General features: G+C 45.6%; 1 protein-coding gene across 2 annotated transcripts in view; it reads left to right on the top strand.

Moving 5' to 3' along the window:
• The window catches only part of LOC119167628 (organic cation transporter protein), an 84,321-nt gene that overhangs the window by 23,691 nt on the left and 42,665 nt on the right, over positions 1 to 17,965 (top strand). For both annotated transcript variants that reach the window (XM_075866017.1, XM_037419130.2), the window contains exons 2-3: positions 9,709 to 10,035; positions 16,800 to 16,903. In XM_075866017.1, the coding sequence (XP_075722132.1) occupies positions 9,718 to 10,035; positions 16,800 to 16,903 (422 nt within the window). In that variant the 5' untranslated portion in view covers positions 9,709 to 9,717. The remainder of the gene's footprint in view (positions 1 to 9,708; positions 10,036 to 16,799; positions 16,904 to 17,965) is intronic.

The raw sequence follows: 17,965 nt of genomic DNA, 5'->3' as shown, positions 1-17,965 counted from the left end.
TGGGGACATGCGCACATAGCGCCATCTCTCATCGACCAAACTGTGGCTTGCAGACACTGAAGGGGAAATAGGCAAGAAAAAAAACATATCTGCCGAAGACTGGAAGTTACAAAATGGCGCTCAATATGTGTGCAAGTACACGCACGGACACACTTTAAGCAGTCGCATATGTTTCTTATAAGTAGATGTTTAGAGTTGCGTAACGATACCAACAGCAACATGGAATATAACAACACAAGAAGCGGTAACCTGACATGAAGCGCTGGTGCTCACGAGGATGGTAGCCCTGGACACTGCCACATAAACCAACTTCAGCGGATGGCGCTTAACTTTAATTGACGTTAACCCGACGCGTTGGCTGTAGTATCTACTTAATTATTTATTTATCACAGTACCCAGAGCAAAAAAAGGGTATTACAACGGGGTGGAAAAAAATACAAAATGTCAACACAGAATACAGATACTCACACTTCTACACATTACAATAATGACGCAATTCATTGTCAACTACTTAGTGGCACGTGGGAGTAAACAATACAAAGCAGCTTCATAGTACCGTTTTGTCCTTACGCATTCTCGTGAGTAGGCTACTTTAGAAGGCAACCTATTTCATCGCGCTATCGTCCTGGGAAAAAATGAGATTTTAAATGTGTCAGTGCGGCAGCTTATTTACCCTATCTTATGGCATGATATTGGCTGTGAAACGTAGTGCCGTCAGCAAAAGTATCGTGAGTGGTGCGGACCTGTTCGGCTATGAATACGTTGTGAAAAAGTTTCAACCTCAGATATTCCCTTCGCTTGTCTAGAAGCTACATATCTAGTCTAAAATCTACATATGTAATGTTGGTGAAATCGGATAGCCATCAGTACAACCAAAATGGACGTATCACGAAAATTACATACCCGCATACCTGTCGCGCATGCCTGCGGATCGGTATGTGCCAAACATCTGGCAGAAAGGGTTTGACAACGTGCGACGAGATTGTGGCAATATCCATTGCATGTCCATATTACTAATCACTATCTTATTTTGATGTGTTCGGGGGCTCTGGCTTGCTCCGTCTCTGAGGACCGGAGCCAGCCAGAGTCTCGGGGAGATGTCAAAGAGACGAGCCGGGAGCTGCTAACAGTAACTTTTATTTACACTATTTAAAGGTAGCGTGTTGCTACATGATGGGGTTAGCATCATGAAAGCCCTCGAGCTTCTGGGAGCTTCTCGGAGCTTGTGAAAGCTTCTCGGGAGCGCCTCGGCACTAGCATTTTATAACCTGTTCTTCACAGCTTTCTCTGGAAGAAAACAATGGAGGCCAGAACAGTCCGATGAAAATTGCCATATTCACCTTCGCCCCCGAAAGGGGAAAGTGAAACACCGCTTCCTTCTGAACCCACCAAAAGGGGAAGAGGCACGCCCAGTTCAGCCCATGGCAAGGGAGAAAACATTGCACACTGCTCACAACACAGCACAGCACGATGACAATGAGTCCCACGTGGAAATCAACTCTGTAGACCGTTGCAGGGATGAGTATGTGGCGCCAGGCAGACCACGGCTTGTGGAAACAGCGGTATCAAGGCGCCACGGAGAACTTGGGAAATGCGTCCGCAGACGGTTTTCAGACGCTGGGCCTTTTGCCCGGGGCACCTTGACGACAGAGCAAGCCGCCTCGACGGCCAACAACTCTTCCAAATCTGTCAGTTGGTCAGGCGTCTCCAAAGAGTTTTACGAGGGGCACCGACGACCTGGGATAACTGGGAGCGCTGACTCGGAAAAAATCAGGGTAGGCTCAGCCACAATGTCTCATGCGACAAAGCGGCGTCAAGCCAGGCAGGCCGATCATAACAGTTCGTCTATCGCCACAGGAGGTCTCGAAGCGGTGGCAGCACCAAAGCACTCCGCAGAGACCGTATATCTGCTCCCTTGTACACGTTAACGCGGGCTGCACTAATCTCTGGACCTGATCCATGTCAAGCAAACGCCAGAAACGAACCACGCAAGACCAGGGACACAACAAACAGAGAGCACTCAACTGACCACGAGAAATGCCAGGTTACAGTTCCGGTAAAACTCATTAGAAATTTACAATCGATGCGCTCACTCGTGAAAATCAAGATTCAGAAAACGAAGCCATAACAAACTCAGACCTGCTACGTGCGAAGGAAATACAGCCTAACGTTTTGTATCATTTCCCAGAGCGTTTAAGGCACACAGTGGCTACTGGCAGCACAAAAACGACAGGAAGTAATTAATCAAAGACGCTTCTCATGGCGTAATTAAATCTCAAAAGCAAACTTGCGCGTATATTATAAAACAAACAGAAAGAAACACCTACGCCACTGTGCAAAAACAGAAGGTTTAGACAGAGGCATTTTACCTTCAGCCTACTTCTCCGTTAAGTTTCACTTGCGCGTAAAACATATAATAACTAGGGAAATGAAAACCTATACTACACTGCAAAAACATAACGTTTAAACAGAAGTTTTTATTCAGCCTTCTTCTCTGTTTAACTCAGCGCAAAAGCCCTTTTCTCGAGCGCAAGTATTTCTTAAATGTAAGGAAACCAATAAATCTCGCAACGGCTGCTGTTAAGATGAGAAAAATAAAACTTTCGAAAATCGATATACTCCTTGCTCATCGCCAGACATGCAAACATAAAAAGTAAAGCAGTTCAAAACTGGATACAAGAGAAATCCTTGGCATGCTTACACTGTCCGAAACATTAGAGGAAACCCTTTGAGACGGGCTCTGGGCGCACGCGCATACAACAGCTGTCGATGGGCCAGACCGCCATATAGCAAACATGTTTGAAGCTCTCAGTGACAGTGACCTTTGTTCGGTCACTGTCACGAGGCATACCGATGGTCTTGTATGTTTCTTGTTTGCCTTCCGGAGAAGCGGTTACCCTTTCGCCGTCCAGAGGGTGGCTTTTGTCATTTCCGAGAACCTCGTTGTTCTGCTCGGCTGTGTATTCTGCGCTGAAGGCGTTGAGACCAGGCGACAACTTCGACGTCTGAGTTTCTTCGCCTTTGTGACACGCTTCACGCTCAATCTCGATTTCAGGGGGGCCGTCAACATTTTAGCAGGAACAACCCAAGCCGCCAGAATAAAAGAAATCCCAGAGACCTTGAGTGAACTCGACTTGTTTTTTAAGTGTGAATACACTTTATAAGCGACCCCAAACCATCCACGGCCGTCGGCGGCGTCCACAGTCTTCTCTCTATCTTTAAAAGAAAGAGGACTTGGTGGGCCGCAGCGCGACGCTCTACCGAATAAGCCACGGACGCGACGCTGATATCGGTGTCAGCGCCTTATACCCCCTCCCCCTTCGCTCGCTCCTCTGCTCTCCTCGCTCGCTGCAGCTGCGCTCGCTGCAGCTCCTCTGCTCTCAGTTTCCCGTCGAGAGCGGGTCGTGAGGGGGAGTAATACCCGTGACACACGGGCAAAAGTAAAGTACTTTGAAGCAAACCCCTTTTGTCACCTAAGGGGACCATTTGCAGAAAGGAGTGGAACTGATGACAGACGGCACCGGACTACTGCTTTAGGTGGTGCCTCAGAAGAACGCTGCAGAAAAAATGGCGCTGTTTGTGGAAGCAGCAAGATTGGAAATATTAAAAAAATCTGCGCATGTACATCTCATTCAGCGACGCCGGAGCATAAAACCGTTTTTTTATTGTCTGGTGGCTTATAATGCGCATACCTGTAATTTTTTTCGCTTTTTTGCGTTTTTAGCAGCAACTTAAGTTCGTCTGGCAACTATGAGCAGTCGATGTTTTGCTGTTTTTGTTTTTTGTAGTGCTTTTTACATGGCTGCGTCCAGTGGGGTCAGTGACGGCGTGCCGCGTTTCATTGTGGTCCTGCGATGTCTCAGCGCAGAGACAGAGATAAAGCAATAGTTGAGGTGAGCCTGACTCTTGTTGCCCTCGGCTCCATCGAAGATGAGCTAAACGCTGCAAAGGCAAGAGTGATGAGCCTCAAACAAAGACTCGTCATGAACAGCTTCATTTTGACTGCTTCCGCACTGTCACCCCGAGCCATCAACCGCGAAAGTTGGGCCTATGTGCGCAACGAACGCTGGTTCGAAGACACATTGCCGTTATTAGCGACGGCCACTTTAAGCAGTGTTTTCGAGTGAGCCCGACACAGCAACTGCCGCTGCCAACCCTAACATAATCGCGCTAGTGACGTAATGCAGGCGTTTGAGAGTATGGACAGACTATAGGCCTTCACTTTTGAACAAATCGCACTGCTGCTGAAAATGAAAACATTTTCTCAGCGCAAAAAAATACTGACAGGGCACCGCAGTGTTGCGACACGTTTTCTTCTATTGATAAATTATGCACACTGTATGCGAGAGTACTCCCTTCCTGCCAAAAAAGTAGATGCGGGATCTGCTTTTGCGAAAAGGATCTTTGCCGGAAAGGTGTTACTCCTTCGTCGTGTGTCACTGTGCCCGAACGCCTTTCCGAAAGATGTCCCCTTGTCTAAAGGACTTCAGGGTGCCCGTGTGTCAGGGGCATAAAGTTAAAATCCGTTGGCATCCGCCAGTGAGTTAACGTAAACTCCCCCGTGCGATCAAATTGCGATTGCCAGGAACCATTACACCATAAAGGCACCATAGTGTGATAAATAAATATAATAGTGCGAATTAATAAATACCCCTCATAGCATCACCCCGTGTATTCGCACTTAACCATGTTCACCCTCGGGGAAATGCTTGGGAGTTTTTTTTTCAGTTCTTTGGACTAGTGACCAAATAAATTCTGCAGAATGAACTGAACCTTCTGAAATGTGTCCTATGTAACATCAATGTGCTGCATATGACTTTGGCAAATACACGGCTACGTTCGTTAGGTCATTCATATTGGGTTGTTCTCCGGCCGACACCACGAGGATTTTCTTTTTTTCTCGAAGGGAACACAACCAGCAGTAAATTGTTTATGCATTTTTAACCCATGATGTCGATCTTCTTTCTCCTATAATGAAACAATACTGCCCACAGTATATTTTATACGTAATCACATGCTGGTTACAATAATTATTGAAACTCGCACACAAGTGTATTGCGCCATTTTGTTTTTGTTATGTCAATATGACACGTTTGCAGGCACTCTATCATAATTTGACGTGGGAAGGTGTGCAGAAATGGTCATATTCATTGAATTATGCTTGCGATTCATCAATGATGATGATGATAATGATGATGAGTTGTTGGCGAGTGTCTCTAAGCAACTTGCATGCCTTATTTTGTTCTTTTCGCGCATCACGGTACTAATTATTCCACCACGGGACTTGTCGTTTGCTGACGGCTGACATGTTCGGGGAATACATTTCGTTGCTGCATCAACCAAGAAAGCTGTAAAGTAGCACACAGCATCCTCTATGCCTAACGCCGCCATGTCAGTCCAAGTAATTACAGTCATTTTTTGAAATTTTTCTCAATCGGCTTTGTAGGTGAGCCATTTGGGAACCTGTGCAAAACATGTATTTGTTACTGATGTGCTGATAACAATAGGAAGATGGTCACTACCGTATGAATTATAACGACTTCCCATTTAAGTAAAGGCAGGAGTGATGGGGATGATATGCTGAGGTATATTGTTGAGTACGTATTGTTAGCGAAGTTGTAGTATGTGTGCTTTCTCCGATTCAGGAGGCACGCACCGGAAGAAAAAAGGAACTCTTCAATCAGGTGACCTCGAGCATCGCAGCGAGAGTCACCCCATAGATTGCTATGTGCATTGAAATCTCCAAGGAGAATATAAGGTTCTGGAAGTTCCTCTATGAGGGACTCGAATTCATGCTTTTCAAGACGGTGTTGTGGAGGTATGTAGAGAGAGCAGATGGTGACGAGCTTATTCAAAAGAACTGCTCGAACAGCCACCGCCTCAAGGGATGTTTGTAGTGGTAGGTGTGTGCATGCGATCCCTTGATTGACTATAATGGCAACACCACCGGATGACACAATGGCATCATTGTGGTCTTTCCGAAAGATAACGTGGTCACGTAAAAAGTTGGTGTGTTTAGGTTTCAGGTGTGCTTCTTGTACGAACAACGCCATAGGTGTATGTTTGTCTAAAAGTTTCTGGATATCATCGAGGTTTCTCAGCAGTCCTCTGACGTTCCACTGTAGTATTTGTGTCATTTTATGTCGTGTGGTGCTGTGTGTACAAAAGTGTTGTGATTCGAGGTTTTTCTTTTTTTGGCGCACTCCAAGGAGTTGCGCCTATCCTTCGGCGTCTAAGGCGCCGGAGGAGTGGGACTCGTATCCATCACCTCCTGTCAGGTGGTGCCTCAAGTGTGTGATGGTGCCTGCGCGGCAGGCACATTCACAGAACTTTCGGACCTAACTGCGCTTGCAGTGGTCCGAGGTTCAGCAGACACGGGGGTCTGCCGGCCCTTTTTGTCAGGTGGTGGAGCAGTACAGGCTGCTCCAACCGGGGGCGCTAGTAGCACGACCGCGGCCACACACTGTGTGACATGCGCGGCACCCCGGCGTGTCACACTTGCGAAGGAGGGATAATATGGGTTGTGTAGTGCGAAACGTTGGCGTGCTTTTTGGAATGAGAGATTGAATTTGACTTTAAGTTCTACTATTTGTTTCTCTTTTTTTCCATGTGGGGCATGATCGTGAGTAGGCAGCGTGATCTCCTTCACAGTTCGAACAATGAGTTGTTTCTGAGGTCCAGTTGACCGATATGTGTTAAATAGATGCAGACTTTGCACAAGTGGCACGCCCTCTGCAACTCTGCAATCCATGACCGAAACGTTGACACTTGAAACATCGACGAGGATTGGGATTGTATGGTCTTACACGGAGCTTGCAATAGCCGGTTTCAATTGATGCTGGTAAGTCACTGGCCTTGAAGGTAATTATTACGTGTTTTGTAGGGGTCAGTTCATTGTTGCGCCTTATTGTTATTCGTTGGACTTTGACGACGTTCTGGTCCTGCCTACCTTCGAACAGCTCACTTTCAGAAAGCTCAGTAAGATCATCATCGGAAATTACGCCACGTACAGTGTTCATGGACCTGTGTGGGCCCATTGAATCAGGGGTTTCCGCTAATGCTACAAGCTTAGACAGCTTCTCATACTGAGCTTTGTCACGAACCTCTAGAAGAAGATCGCCACTTCCCATCTTTGTCACTTTATAACCCGGGCCTATTCCTTCTGTGAGAGTTTTGGAAACGAGAAAAAGTGAAATGGCTCGAACTGTGTTCTTTCGTTTTGACTTTGGATGACATGGTACTTTGGGAATGTCGGCTTTGGTGTTTTAGGCAGGAAAGTGTCTTTGGCCACCTTTTCAGGGAGCGATCAGGAAGGGGGGGGGGAAACTTTTGCCATAAAATACTATAAAGTTCGGCGGCGATGGTGGCCACCCACCACCGAGCCCAACATGAGGACGCTACAAGGTTTGAAAGAAACACTTGGAGGCGCCAGCCACGAAAAGTGAAAGATAAAGACGAAAATTAGGGGAGAGAGATAGGAAGATGCAACTGCCAATTCCCCCTGGGTGGGTCAGCCCAGGGGTGCCGTCTATGTGAAGCCCGGGCCAAAAGTTTTGGATGTGTTACCTCTGCCGGGGGCCTTGAAGGTCCAGTCACCTAGCGTCAGCTCAACCCGCAGGATCCCCTTTTCCCTGGACACGGCAAAGCCACGCACGGCTGAGCGTGGGAGAAAGTCAGAACCGTCCCCCCCCCCCCCCCCGTTATCTAGGGTCCGTGATGTCGCCACACACCCAACGCCTGCTTGCGCAGACGCCCCTGTGCTGTTGCGATTCATCAGCAAACAGACGTGCTCTTGAACACACTATTTTGCTAATGAAGCCCCTATGGAAGGCTGCTTCAACTAACAACACGTTATCTCGTACCTTGAAAGGGGTGCGGACGGAAGGTACTTTCTTTCTTTCACCGAAAACAAACAAAGGTTGCTGAATTTCTCTATCATCTATTGTGAATGTCCATCCACATTATCTGGAATGGACTGGTTTTAAAGCTACAACGATGGCTTTTGGTGGTTTCCTCTTTGAAGTCAGACCTGAAAAACAGTATGCTTGACAAACTGCGCAGCTCGTGCATGAGTCTTCAGCGACGTTTGTACCTCGCGCATTTAAGTTTAAAGCATAAATACTGAATACGCATCTGGATGTCGGAGGGGTCAGGCGTCGTCAGCAATGCACAGCAAGAAATGCGCATTATATATGTTGAAACTAGTATGCTCATGGAGATAAGAACATAAAGACACAGATAGTGCTTGTGTCGTCCTCTTGTTTTGTGTTGAATACCGCAGAAGGCGATGAGTGTTGCCTTCCTCTCTTCGTCTTTTCGCGCCTACTACTTTTTGAAATATTACTTCACCAACTCTCTCAGAAGCAGGCTCTGATTGCAATTATTGTATAGTAAATCCTACGCCCATAAAGCCCACGTGCTACGGCAACGAACTCCCCCAGGAGACGCTCCGCAGTACTCATATGAGTTGCTAAAAATATCTCACTGGCGAATTGTTATGAGAAAACTCAGCTGGTTGAGGAACAAGAACACACTGGCCATGTTCCACTTCAAAACAACATGCCCGTATTAAATATGTGAGGACGTTTCTTAACTCTATAGCCTTTCACTGCTCTAGAAATAGAGCCACAGGTGAGCGCTTCATGGGATAGGGAACGTGTACATTAAAATGCTCAATGTCTGAAGATATGGCCACTTTGCAGTACGTTCGTAACTGTGAGTGGCACGGCCAACTTCGCATTCAATAATTAACAAGGCGTGTTTGCATCACGTCTAAACAAACAAAGTGCATTTAGTCTAATGGCACTTGGTTCACTAGCTTTACGCATCGACACCAGAAAGCGATTCCAAACGGTGGTGTATACGCTTTTCCAATAGCCTAACGGTGTCATTAGTTTGCAGGAAACTTGCACAGCCTGTGAAAATAACCTTGTTGTTGGCACTCCAGTAAACACCTTGCTGGTTACATTTCTTGCATCAGTAGCAGGCGGTGTGGCCCTTGGTGTATTTAATAAGTGACCACGCAGGTGCGCCACAAATTTAAAACAAAAATACGCCCAGATGAACACTGAAAAGTCATCGTTGTGCGATAGCTATAGCTATAGAAGTGATTTCACATCCGCAGTTAAGTGTTCGAATCATGAGGCTTCGTGTCTGCGTGGAGAAGCGATGGAGCAACAGTGAAAAATGTGGAGATGACCTTATCCTTCACGCAAGTATTGGGCAAAACTGCTTTTTTGAGCTTCTTGAAATGGGAAGGCCGACTACATTTTTCATCACTGACAGCGTGCTGCACACCTTGGTGAGCTATCTGTCTACGTAGTGCCGAAGTGCATTTTCCTCCAAAATAACAATAAAAGCCACCATTCATCGTAGCCAATGATGTATCTTTTGCGGCACTCGCCGTTTCAGAGGGGTGGGTGGGTGGGAAACTTTATTGGTGTTCGGCAAGACGCACGTTAGCGCGCAGTGGGTGACTCTCACGTTGGAATCGACAGCCTATTGGCCTCTCCACAGGCCTGCTGGACGGCCCAGAGTTTGTCGGAAAGGAGAGAGCTACAGAGGGCCGCTTCCCACCTGGCTGAAGTAGTATCGGGGTTAGTGTGCATTGCCTACACTCTCAGAACATGCGTGTTAGCCTTAAACATGCTTCTGAACCTATATTCCAGCGCACGCATAAGAGACGCAAGTTTCTGTACTCTGTTTCAGGGCCTGATCATGACTGCCCCCACAGTGGACACCGTGCTAGACAAGCTCTCTCGCTGCCATGTGGTCATCTTCGTGTTCGCGTTCATCCGGGGCTTGCCTGTCACGTGGAACCTGATGATGCCGGTCTTCGTGGCGCCGTCTGCAGTCGACTTCCGGTGCAATAATGACGCATTGAACCACACCGTGGATACATTCAGCGGCAGTGACCACCACGTGTGGACGAACAACACGGCGCAATGCTTCAGGTCGGCTGCAACCAATGGCAGCGAACCATGCGAGTCATGGATCTACGACCGTAGTGTGTACGGCAAAACTGTCACAGAAGAGGTATCGTGCCTTACACACGTAGATTTAGTGAGGTAGCTGGCTTGAATAGTTTTTTTTCTCTCCTTTACTACTAACAGCGCCGGAAATTTCGTAATGAAAAGTGGACTAAAACTCCGACTTCTAACACACCAATTTGCTGATAATAATGCATTAAATGTGCAATTGTGAGAACAGCTGAAATCAGAACAGCTGCACTGGCAGAGAACCGGCGAATTTAATCAAGAAAAAAAACTGGCATGTAACACGGTGCACTGTCAGAAATACAGGATTCCTTTCTCTTGCAGAGTGTGTTACGATGACCAAACAGGCAGATGCCCGAACGAGCGGATTGTGTGAATATGCTAGTAATGTCTGCCGTAGTAGGAAGGGTTTTTTAGGGCTGCATATTAGTACGAGTGGGTGCACCCCGCTGTTTTAGCGTACCACGGTGGTCAAAAAGGTGAATGATGAGCAAGCGCGTATAGTAAGCGAGGCAGCTGAGATGGTTACGATGAGTAGCGGCTGAGTGAATAAACGTCAGTGACACTGACGGAGAACGCAGTTTCTGACAGTGTCCAAATATGTAAAGCAGGCCATTGCGACTGTCAATTTAATTGTTTTTGTTTATGTATTTTTTCTTAATATTCATTTGTTGTTTCACTGTAATCTGAACTACTTCAAATCACTTGAAAGTCCGCGCATATTCGCTTTCTTTCATTGTGTGCGTTTTTTTTTACTTTCCTAATTTTGTCTGTTTTAACCAATGTATTTTCTCACTAATTCATTGTCCGACTGCTCCCTCGCATCTTTTTAGTCCGCATTCTTATAGACGGGGCTCACCTTGTTGTAAAGAAACAATAGGATTGTTTTATCGTTCATCGGGCGCTTTTCCACTTCGAAGTCAAATACCTACGTTGTCCTAGTTTTACTGCAGGGTTCTGTTATCAAGCGAACTCGCATACTAATATTAAGAGAGCTAGCTTCTCTGAATTTGTGAAGATGGAATGCCCTTAAATCTCTGGGAGTGGAATTTCGTTTTTGCTAAATGCAGTTGAAAATTGTGTAATTGTTTTCTCAAATAAATTCTTCGTACTAGTCAATTTTAAAAAAACAATCTCTAATTTATTGCTGTACTTTAAAACAACCAAAACATAAGATTTATTGTTATGTACACATGGTTTATTCCTAATAACACCTAACAAAATCCTATATTAGCACTTATACGGCTTTTTATGTAAATAATTAGGCATTGTAATAAAGATAACTCACAGACATACAAAAATAAGGGTGTCAGAGTGATTTTCTGGCAAAAATGTTTTTGTTCGAACACAAAACACTGGGGAATAGTCGCTTTTGATCCGATCCGGGTCGTTTCGCTGCGCACGCTTTAAAGATGTCGCTCCTTCATCATCATCCGAGTTTGAGCTCATAAGCAAATCTTTGTCTGACGAACTGAAATTCAAATATTTAGAATCTGTTTCGTAAATAGAAGAATACTCTACATTCGGGAAATTGCCGTTCGACAACTTAGCCCCAGAGCAACTGCCGCGCACGTCCTTGGCGTAAGCGAACTGCGCGAGCAAGCGCACGCAAGAAAACTGTGGGGCTGTACGCCCGCCGGTAAAGCAGAACCATTTAAAAGGCTATAATGATGATCCTTCGTCTTATCGCCAACGCGACGGCGTTAGTTTTTCCAAGTCGCCAAAACGTGGAACGCGATCGCGGCGGCGTTGTGTATGTGTAATTGAGCGCCGCGTGGAAACAGGTGTTATCGTGGCTTGGGGAGCAATAAACAAGCGAGTAACAAGCTGTCACCCTTTGGGAAATTAAAAACGAGGCAGCCATCAGCTTTGCAGTTGTCAGAAGCAATTGACACCGCAGGACAAAACTGAGACTATCGGCAACGCATGCGCGCGCTCGGGTGAAACCAAAAAAAAAAAAAACGGAGAAACATCGCGCATGAAAAAAATTCCATGTATTCTTGAAGGGCCGTAGCATGTCCGAAGCAATATAATTGATCTAAAAAGGAGCACGTTTTAAACCAGCCGCAGCGCAAACGCGCTCGGATGCGCTCGCGAGAGCTTCCCCGCCACTTTGGGAAGCTAAAAAAGAAAAAAAATTACAATGGAGAAAGATCCAGGCTTGAAATAATTCCACGTATCTCCGAAGTGTGGTAGCACATGCCAAGCAAGAGAAATGATTGAAAAAAGGTGAGCATTTTCAACATACAGGCAATGCCGTACAATAAGGTGAAATTCTCGAAGGGTTGACGCTGATACATGACGTACGTAGAGGTTATTAAAAAGTCTGTCGATGCTGCTTTCATTACTCCCACTGAACGTTTTTTTTACACAACTTCCAAGAGCGCGTTCATGCCAATGCTGCTGCAGAAAAGTGAGTTGTAATTCTCATACACGCTCGATATCACGCATGAACTAAGCGCAACTCCCCTGTGTGGAGAAGGGCTCATAAAAAAGCATAGTCGTCTGTTCGTTGCACAAAGTTAGCTGAATGAAAATGCATGCTCACCGTGGATAGAAATCCTCGAACTGCAAAAACTTTTTGTCAGCTATGTATGATGAATGAAGAACCGGAATTGACGTTCTGGGATAGCTGACAATCAGCAAGTTTTTGTTTACATGCTCTATGGCGCTGCTACGTATGTATTTCGCTCCGATTTGGTGTGGTGCGCACTGTTAATAATAATACTGAGCTGATATCAGGTTATGTTCTCGTGCTTCCGCCATTGCAGTGCACCTTCTCATGCGCCTGGTTTATGCATCGGTATGACAGTTTCCTAAAGTGCTTGCGCACCCATGCACTGAAGCGCTAAAATCAAGTCATACGTAATATGTGCTTCGCGTTACTTCCAATGAACGCAGCATATTACGGATCTCCGAGTGACCTTACCCATGCGGCACGTGACTCCTCGTAGCAACTAAGAAAAATATCACTTCTGTGTTTCATTAAACTAATTTACAATAGCTCTAAGTGTCTTCGTGCAGGGGCATTACATAAGTGGGGTCGATGAATATACACACATACACGAAGAGAAGAAACACAAAAAAATATCATAAATACACGTAATTCAGCTATTCATAAAACTGTAGAAGTTCTAGCACCTTGTCTCATTGTTTAAACTTGACATCCTGAAACTTAGGAATGCCCGGGAGGCACTACTTCAGGTCTTGAAATGTAGTGCGATAACTACACTCTAAATGTAAATGAATCAAAGCACACGAAAAACAGCCCACCATATTCGAAATACCTGCACTATGTTCTGCCAACAACAACAACAACAACAACAACAACAACAACAATAATAATAATAATAATACAGGATCAATATTATTATTATGATATTAACTATAATATCAATAATATTATTATTGTTTCATTCTCATCAATGTATTTGATGACGGACAGGTAAAAGCTGCCTTCTGAAAGAGGCAGCTTGAACAGTGAGCTTTCAACACGACAGCAGTGGCTACAGTCAGCACTGCACCACAAACTCAAATAACGTTAAACAACACAAAACAAAGCCAAAACTGCCAAAGAAGTAAAATAACAACACTTATAGCATTATAGGAACTGCATGAAATGATCAAAAACTGAACATCCGTATTTCGCGCAATTGGGTCTGTGTAGAAAATATATGCCAACTTTCACATATTCCTTAACTAACATATACACCATGTAGAATAACTTATTTTTGGAGTAGTTTGTTTTAGAAGTGTTTAATTTTCATGTTGGCTTTTTTCTTGTATGAAACAATATAGTTTGTGTCTTCACTTGCAATTAATGAAGATGCACATGGCAGTGCCCACTCCAACGGACAGCTATACCATTCTCCAGAACCCATGTATTTAAAAAGCGTCGCATCTGCACTCACACAGTGGTACTCAGCGGAAGTCACCAACATTTGTTAGTACAGTGAGAGACCGACGAAGACGAAGGAGCACAGCAGGGACAGAGACGAGCGCTGCCTAGTCAACAAACCCATGCACTCCCACTTTCACAGTGGTACTTGGCAGAATTTACCAACATTTTTGGGTATAGTGCAATACCGAAGTTGGAAGAGGACAGCAGAAACCCAGACGAGCGCTGCCTTACCAACTATTCCGTGCAGTCACACTTGCACAGTGGTGGAATTCACCAATATTGTTAGTACAGCGCGAGACAGAAGACGGAAGAGCACAGCAGGGACAGAGACGAGTGCTGCCTTAACAACAAACCCATGCACTTCCACTTGCACAGGGGTACTCAACGGAATTTACCAACATTTTTGGGTACAGTGCGATACCGAAGTTGGAAGCGTACAGCAGGAACCCAGACGAGCGCTGCCGTACCAACCATTCCGTGCAGTCACACTTGCACAGTGGCGGGATTCACCAACGTTTGTTAGTACAGCGCGAGACCGACGAAGACCGAAGAGCACAGCAGGGACAAAGACGAGTGCTGCTTTACCAACAAACCCATGCACTCCCACTTGCACAGGGGTACTCGGCGGAATTTACCAACGTTTTTGGGTACAGCGTGATACAGAAGTTGGAGGAGTACAGCAGGAACCCAGACGAGCGCTGCCTTACCAACCATTCCGTGCAGTCACACTTGCACAGTGGCGGAATTCACCAGCGTTTGTTAGTACAGCGCGAGACCGACGAAGACCGAAGAGCACAGCAGGGACAAAGACGAGTGCTGCTTTACCAACAAACCCATGCACTCCCACTTGCACAGGGGTACTCGGCGGAATTTACCAACGTTTTTGGGTACAGCGTGATACAGAAGTTGGAGGAGTACAGCAGGAACCCAGACGAGCGCTGCCTTACCAACCATTCCGTGCAGTCACACTTGCACAGTGGCGGAATTCACCAGCGTTTGTTAGTACAGCGCGAGACCGACGAAGACCGAAGAGCACAGCAGGGACAGAGACGAGTGCTGCCTTACCAACAAACCCATGCACTCCCACTTGCACAGGGGTACTCGGCGGAATTTACCAACGTTTTTGGGTACAGCGTGATACAGAAGTTGGAGGAGTACAGCAGGAACCCAGACGAGCGCTGCCTTACCAACCATTCCGTGCAGTCACACTTGCACAGTGGCGGAATTCACCAGCGTTTGTTAGTACAGCACGAGACCGACGAAGACGGAAGAGCACAGCAGGGACAGAGACGAGTGCTGCCTTACCTACAAACCCACGCACTCCCACTTTCACAGAGGTACTCGGCGGAATTCTATTCCGTGCGGTCACACTTGCACAGTGGCGGGATTCACCAACGTTTGTTAGTACAGCGCGAGACCGACGAAGGCAGAGGAGCACAGCAGGGATAGAGAGGAGTGCTGCCTTACCAACAAACCCATGTACTCCCACTTGCACAGGGGTACTTGGCGGAATTTACCAACGTTTTTGGGTACAGTGTGATACAGAAGTTGGAAGAGTACTAGCGCTGCCTTACCAACAAACCCATGCACTCCCACGTGCACAGAATACTCAGCGGATTTACCAACATTTTTGGGTACAGCGCGATACCGGTTCGAAGAGTACAGCAGGGATCCAGACGAGCGCTGCCTTACCAACTATCCCGTAGAGTCACACTCGTGTAGTGGAACTCGGCGGAATTCGCCAACATTTGTTAGTATAGTGCGAGACCGACGAAGACGGAAGATCACAGCAGGGACAGAGACGAGCACTAACTCCCTGAATAGCCCAACTTTCAATACTATTAAAATTTACCAACTCTCGTCTACACTGCCTGGATAGTGAATCTCAGCTCCTTACGTCAGGAATGTCGCGAGCTGAGCAGTCGTTTCTGCCCCGCCTCTGGCCTAGCATGAAGTTCGCCGATGTTTCCTCTTTTTCAATTGAAATAACTAACTGCTTCACGTGTAAGAACTGCAGGTACAAATAAATTATGGCTGATTATCGTCTGTGTGACTGTCTCTGTATAAATGCACCCAGACAATAACATTTCAATGGGTTAGACAGACTTGACAATCGCTCTTTGTCGGAAAAAAAGGTTGTGAGACGCTGGCAGAATCATTTCACGGCATAGGCTTTGAAAGCATTATTTCGCTCCTCGTGTAAAACTGTCGTTAGAGACAAGATATAGAAAACATGGTTTTCATCTTTTTTAATTCCTTTATTTTGTAATTATTTTCCTCTATTGTCTTTCATTCCCCTTACCCTCTTACACTGAAAGGGCTCGCCTGGCGGTGGCTACAGTGGCGTAAATCCAGAAAAATTACAAGGGGTTACACAATCAGATATGTCAGCTAATTTATTTTTAAATACGTATTCTATTTTTATATACATAAAAAGCAACTCATGCTTCGAAGAATAGCATTGTTCTCTTTAGTCTTTTTTGAACCGGTCGAAAAGCTTTCGCAGTTTCTATTGTAACGCGCAGACTGAACACAGATACAAACTAGAAATAAGTAGGCCTTTAAGGTTTCATATGCTAGTTTTTTTCATATGTCAAGTAACTTTTTTATATCTTTCATATGTCAAATAACCTAAACGTATATCGTTCAAAGCTAAATTTAAAAAGGGGACACTTGCAAAGGCTGGGCCCATCCCCTCAACCTGAACAGTGTCCGAACCCTCCTGATGACCGCTATATTTACGCCAATGACTGGTGAACCTTTTTTTCTTTGGGCTTGTTTCATCCTTCTTCCCTCCTTAGTACATTCAGTAGTTGGACTGAAGCCTTGTAAAATAGAAACAAGGCAAACAGCGCCTGGTGAAAATTCGTGTTATATCTAAACTATGCGCACTTGTTTTGCAGTTTAACATGGTTTGCGGCAACAGGTGGATGGTATCCTCTTCCCAAAGCCTTTACCTCGCTGGCATGGTTGTCGGAACAGTGGCAGCATCTCATACTTCGGACTGGTGGGTTGAGCATACTTGAGGCCGTGCTCGGGCATGGGTACTTCCCGCTCTTGCGTTGGCCTATCATGCTAAAAGCGCTGCAACTGAATTGAGCAAAGGCAACTTTGGTATAGAGAACGAAAGACCCACAAAATGGCATAGGGTTTCGGATTTTATCAGACTCTATTCCGAAATTTTCTTCAAACAAGATTGTTATAAACGTTCGCTTCTGCATAATATGACGGAAATGACGGGACGAGTCTTTAGCGCACATTGATGTACTGCGTGCAGTGCTTAAAAGAAAAAGAAACAATAGCCTAGGCTCAATTTCTATATTTGTCTTTGACATATGTAATGTAAGTAGCCGGAACTTTTTGAACGCGAAGTATCTATCTATCTATCTATCTATCTATCTATCTATCTATCTATCTATCTATCTATCTATCTATCTATCTATCTATCTATCTATCTATCTATCTATCTAGCCGCCCACGTCTGCACGTTTCCGTGATCTTCATGACTGACAAATATCGAAATTGGCATATATTGCGACCACGATTAACAGGTCATGACATCCGTGAACGACGCGAAAGGCCTGTCGTGTATGTGATGGAACCCTTACTCGTATGGCCCTTGCAGTACCGGTACACATGTAATCTACGCTGATTAGGAAATCAAAATGTAGAGAATTAAAAATTCGCAAATATTAACGTGGTGGCGCTAAATGCCCGAGTCGCAAAACATGTGGTGCCTGCGTAGAGAGCTATATTAGTGTGAGCAAAACACCAGATGGACTCAAAGAAGAGATATTGTTGTTTGCGCTGAAATCGAACCCAGGCATTCCGCGTGGCAGTGGAGTATTCTACCGCACGGCCACACCAGCACTTGAAACTTTGCCGGTAAAGATGCCCTTTACAGACGTCGTCTCTGCGCAAAGCCAGTCATGGTTGGTGTGCTTATTACCCGTTTTATTAGCAATGTAATGGACATTACTTCTATGCAGTCTCATGACTCGGCAAGCCGTTGCGCGATTCGGGAGGTACATACCGACAACCGCTGCTTAGCCATTACATTTCAAAAATA

This window comes from Rhipicephalus microplus, chromosome 6 (genome assembly GCF_043290135.1).
Source record: "Rhipicephalus microplus isolate Deutch F79 chromosome 6, USDA_Rmic, whole genome shotgun sequence".
Lineage (NCBI taxonomy): Eukaryota > Metazoa > Arthropoda > Arachnida > Ixodida > Ixodidae > Rhipicephalus > Rhipicephalus microplus.
This window is presented reverse-complemented; position numbering and strand designations above follow the sequence as displayed.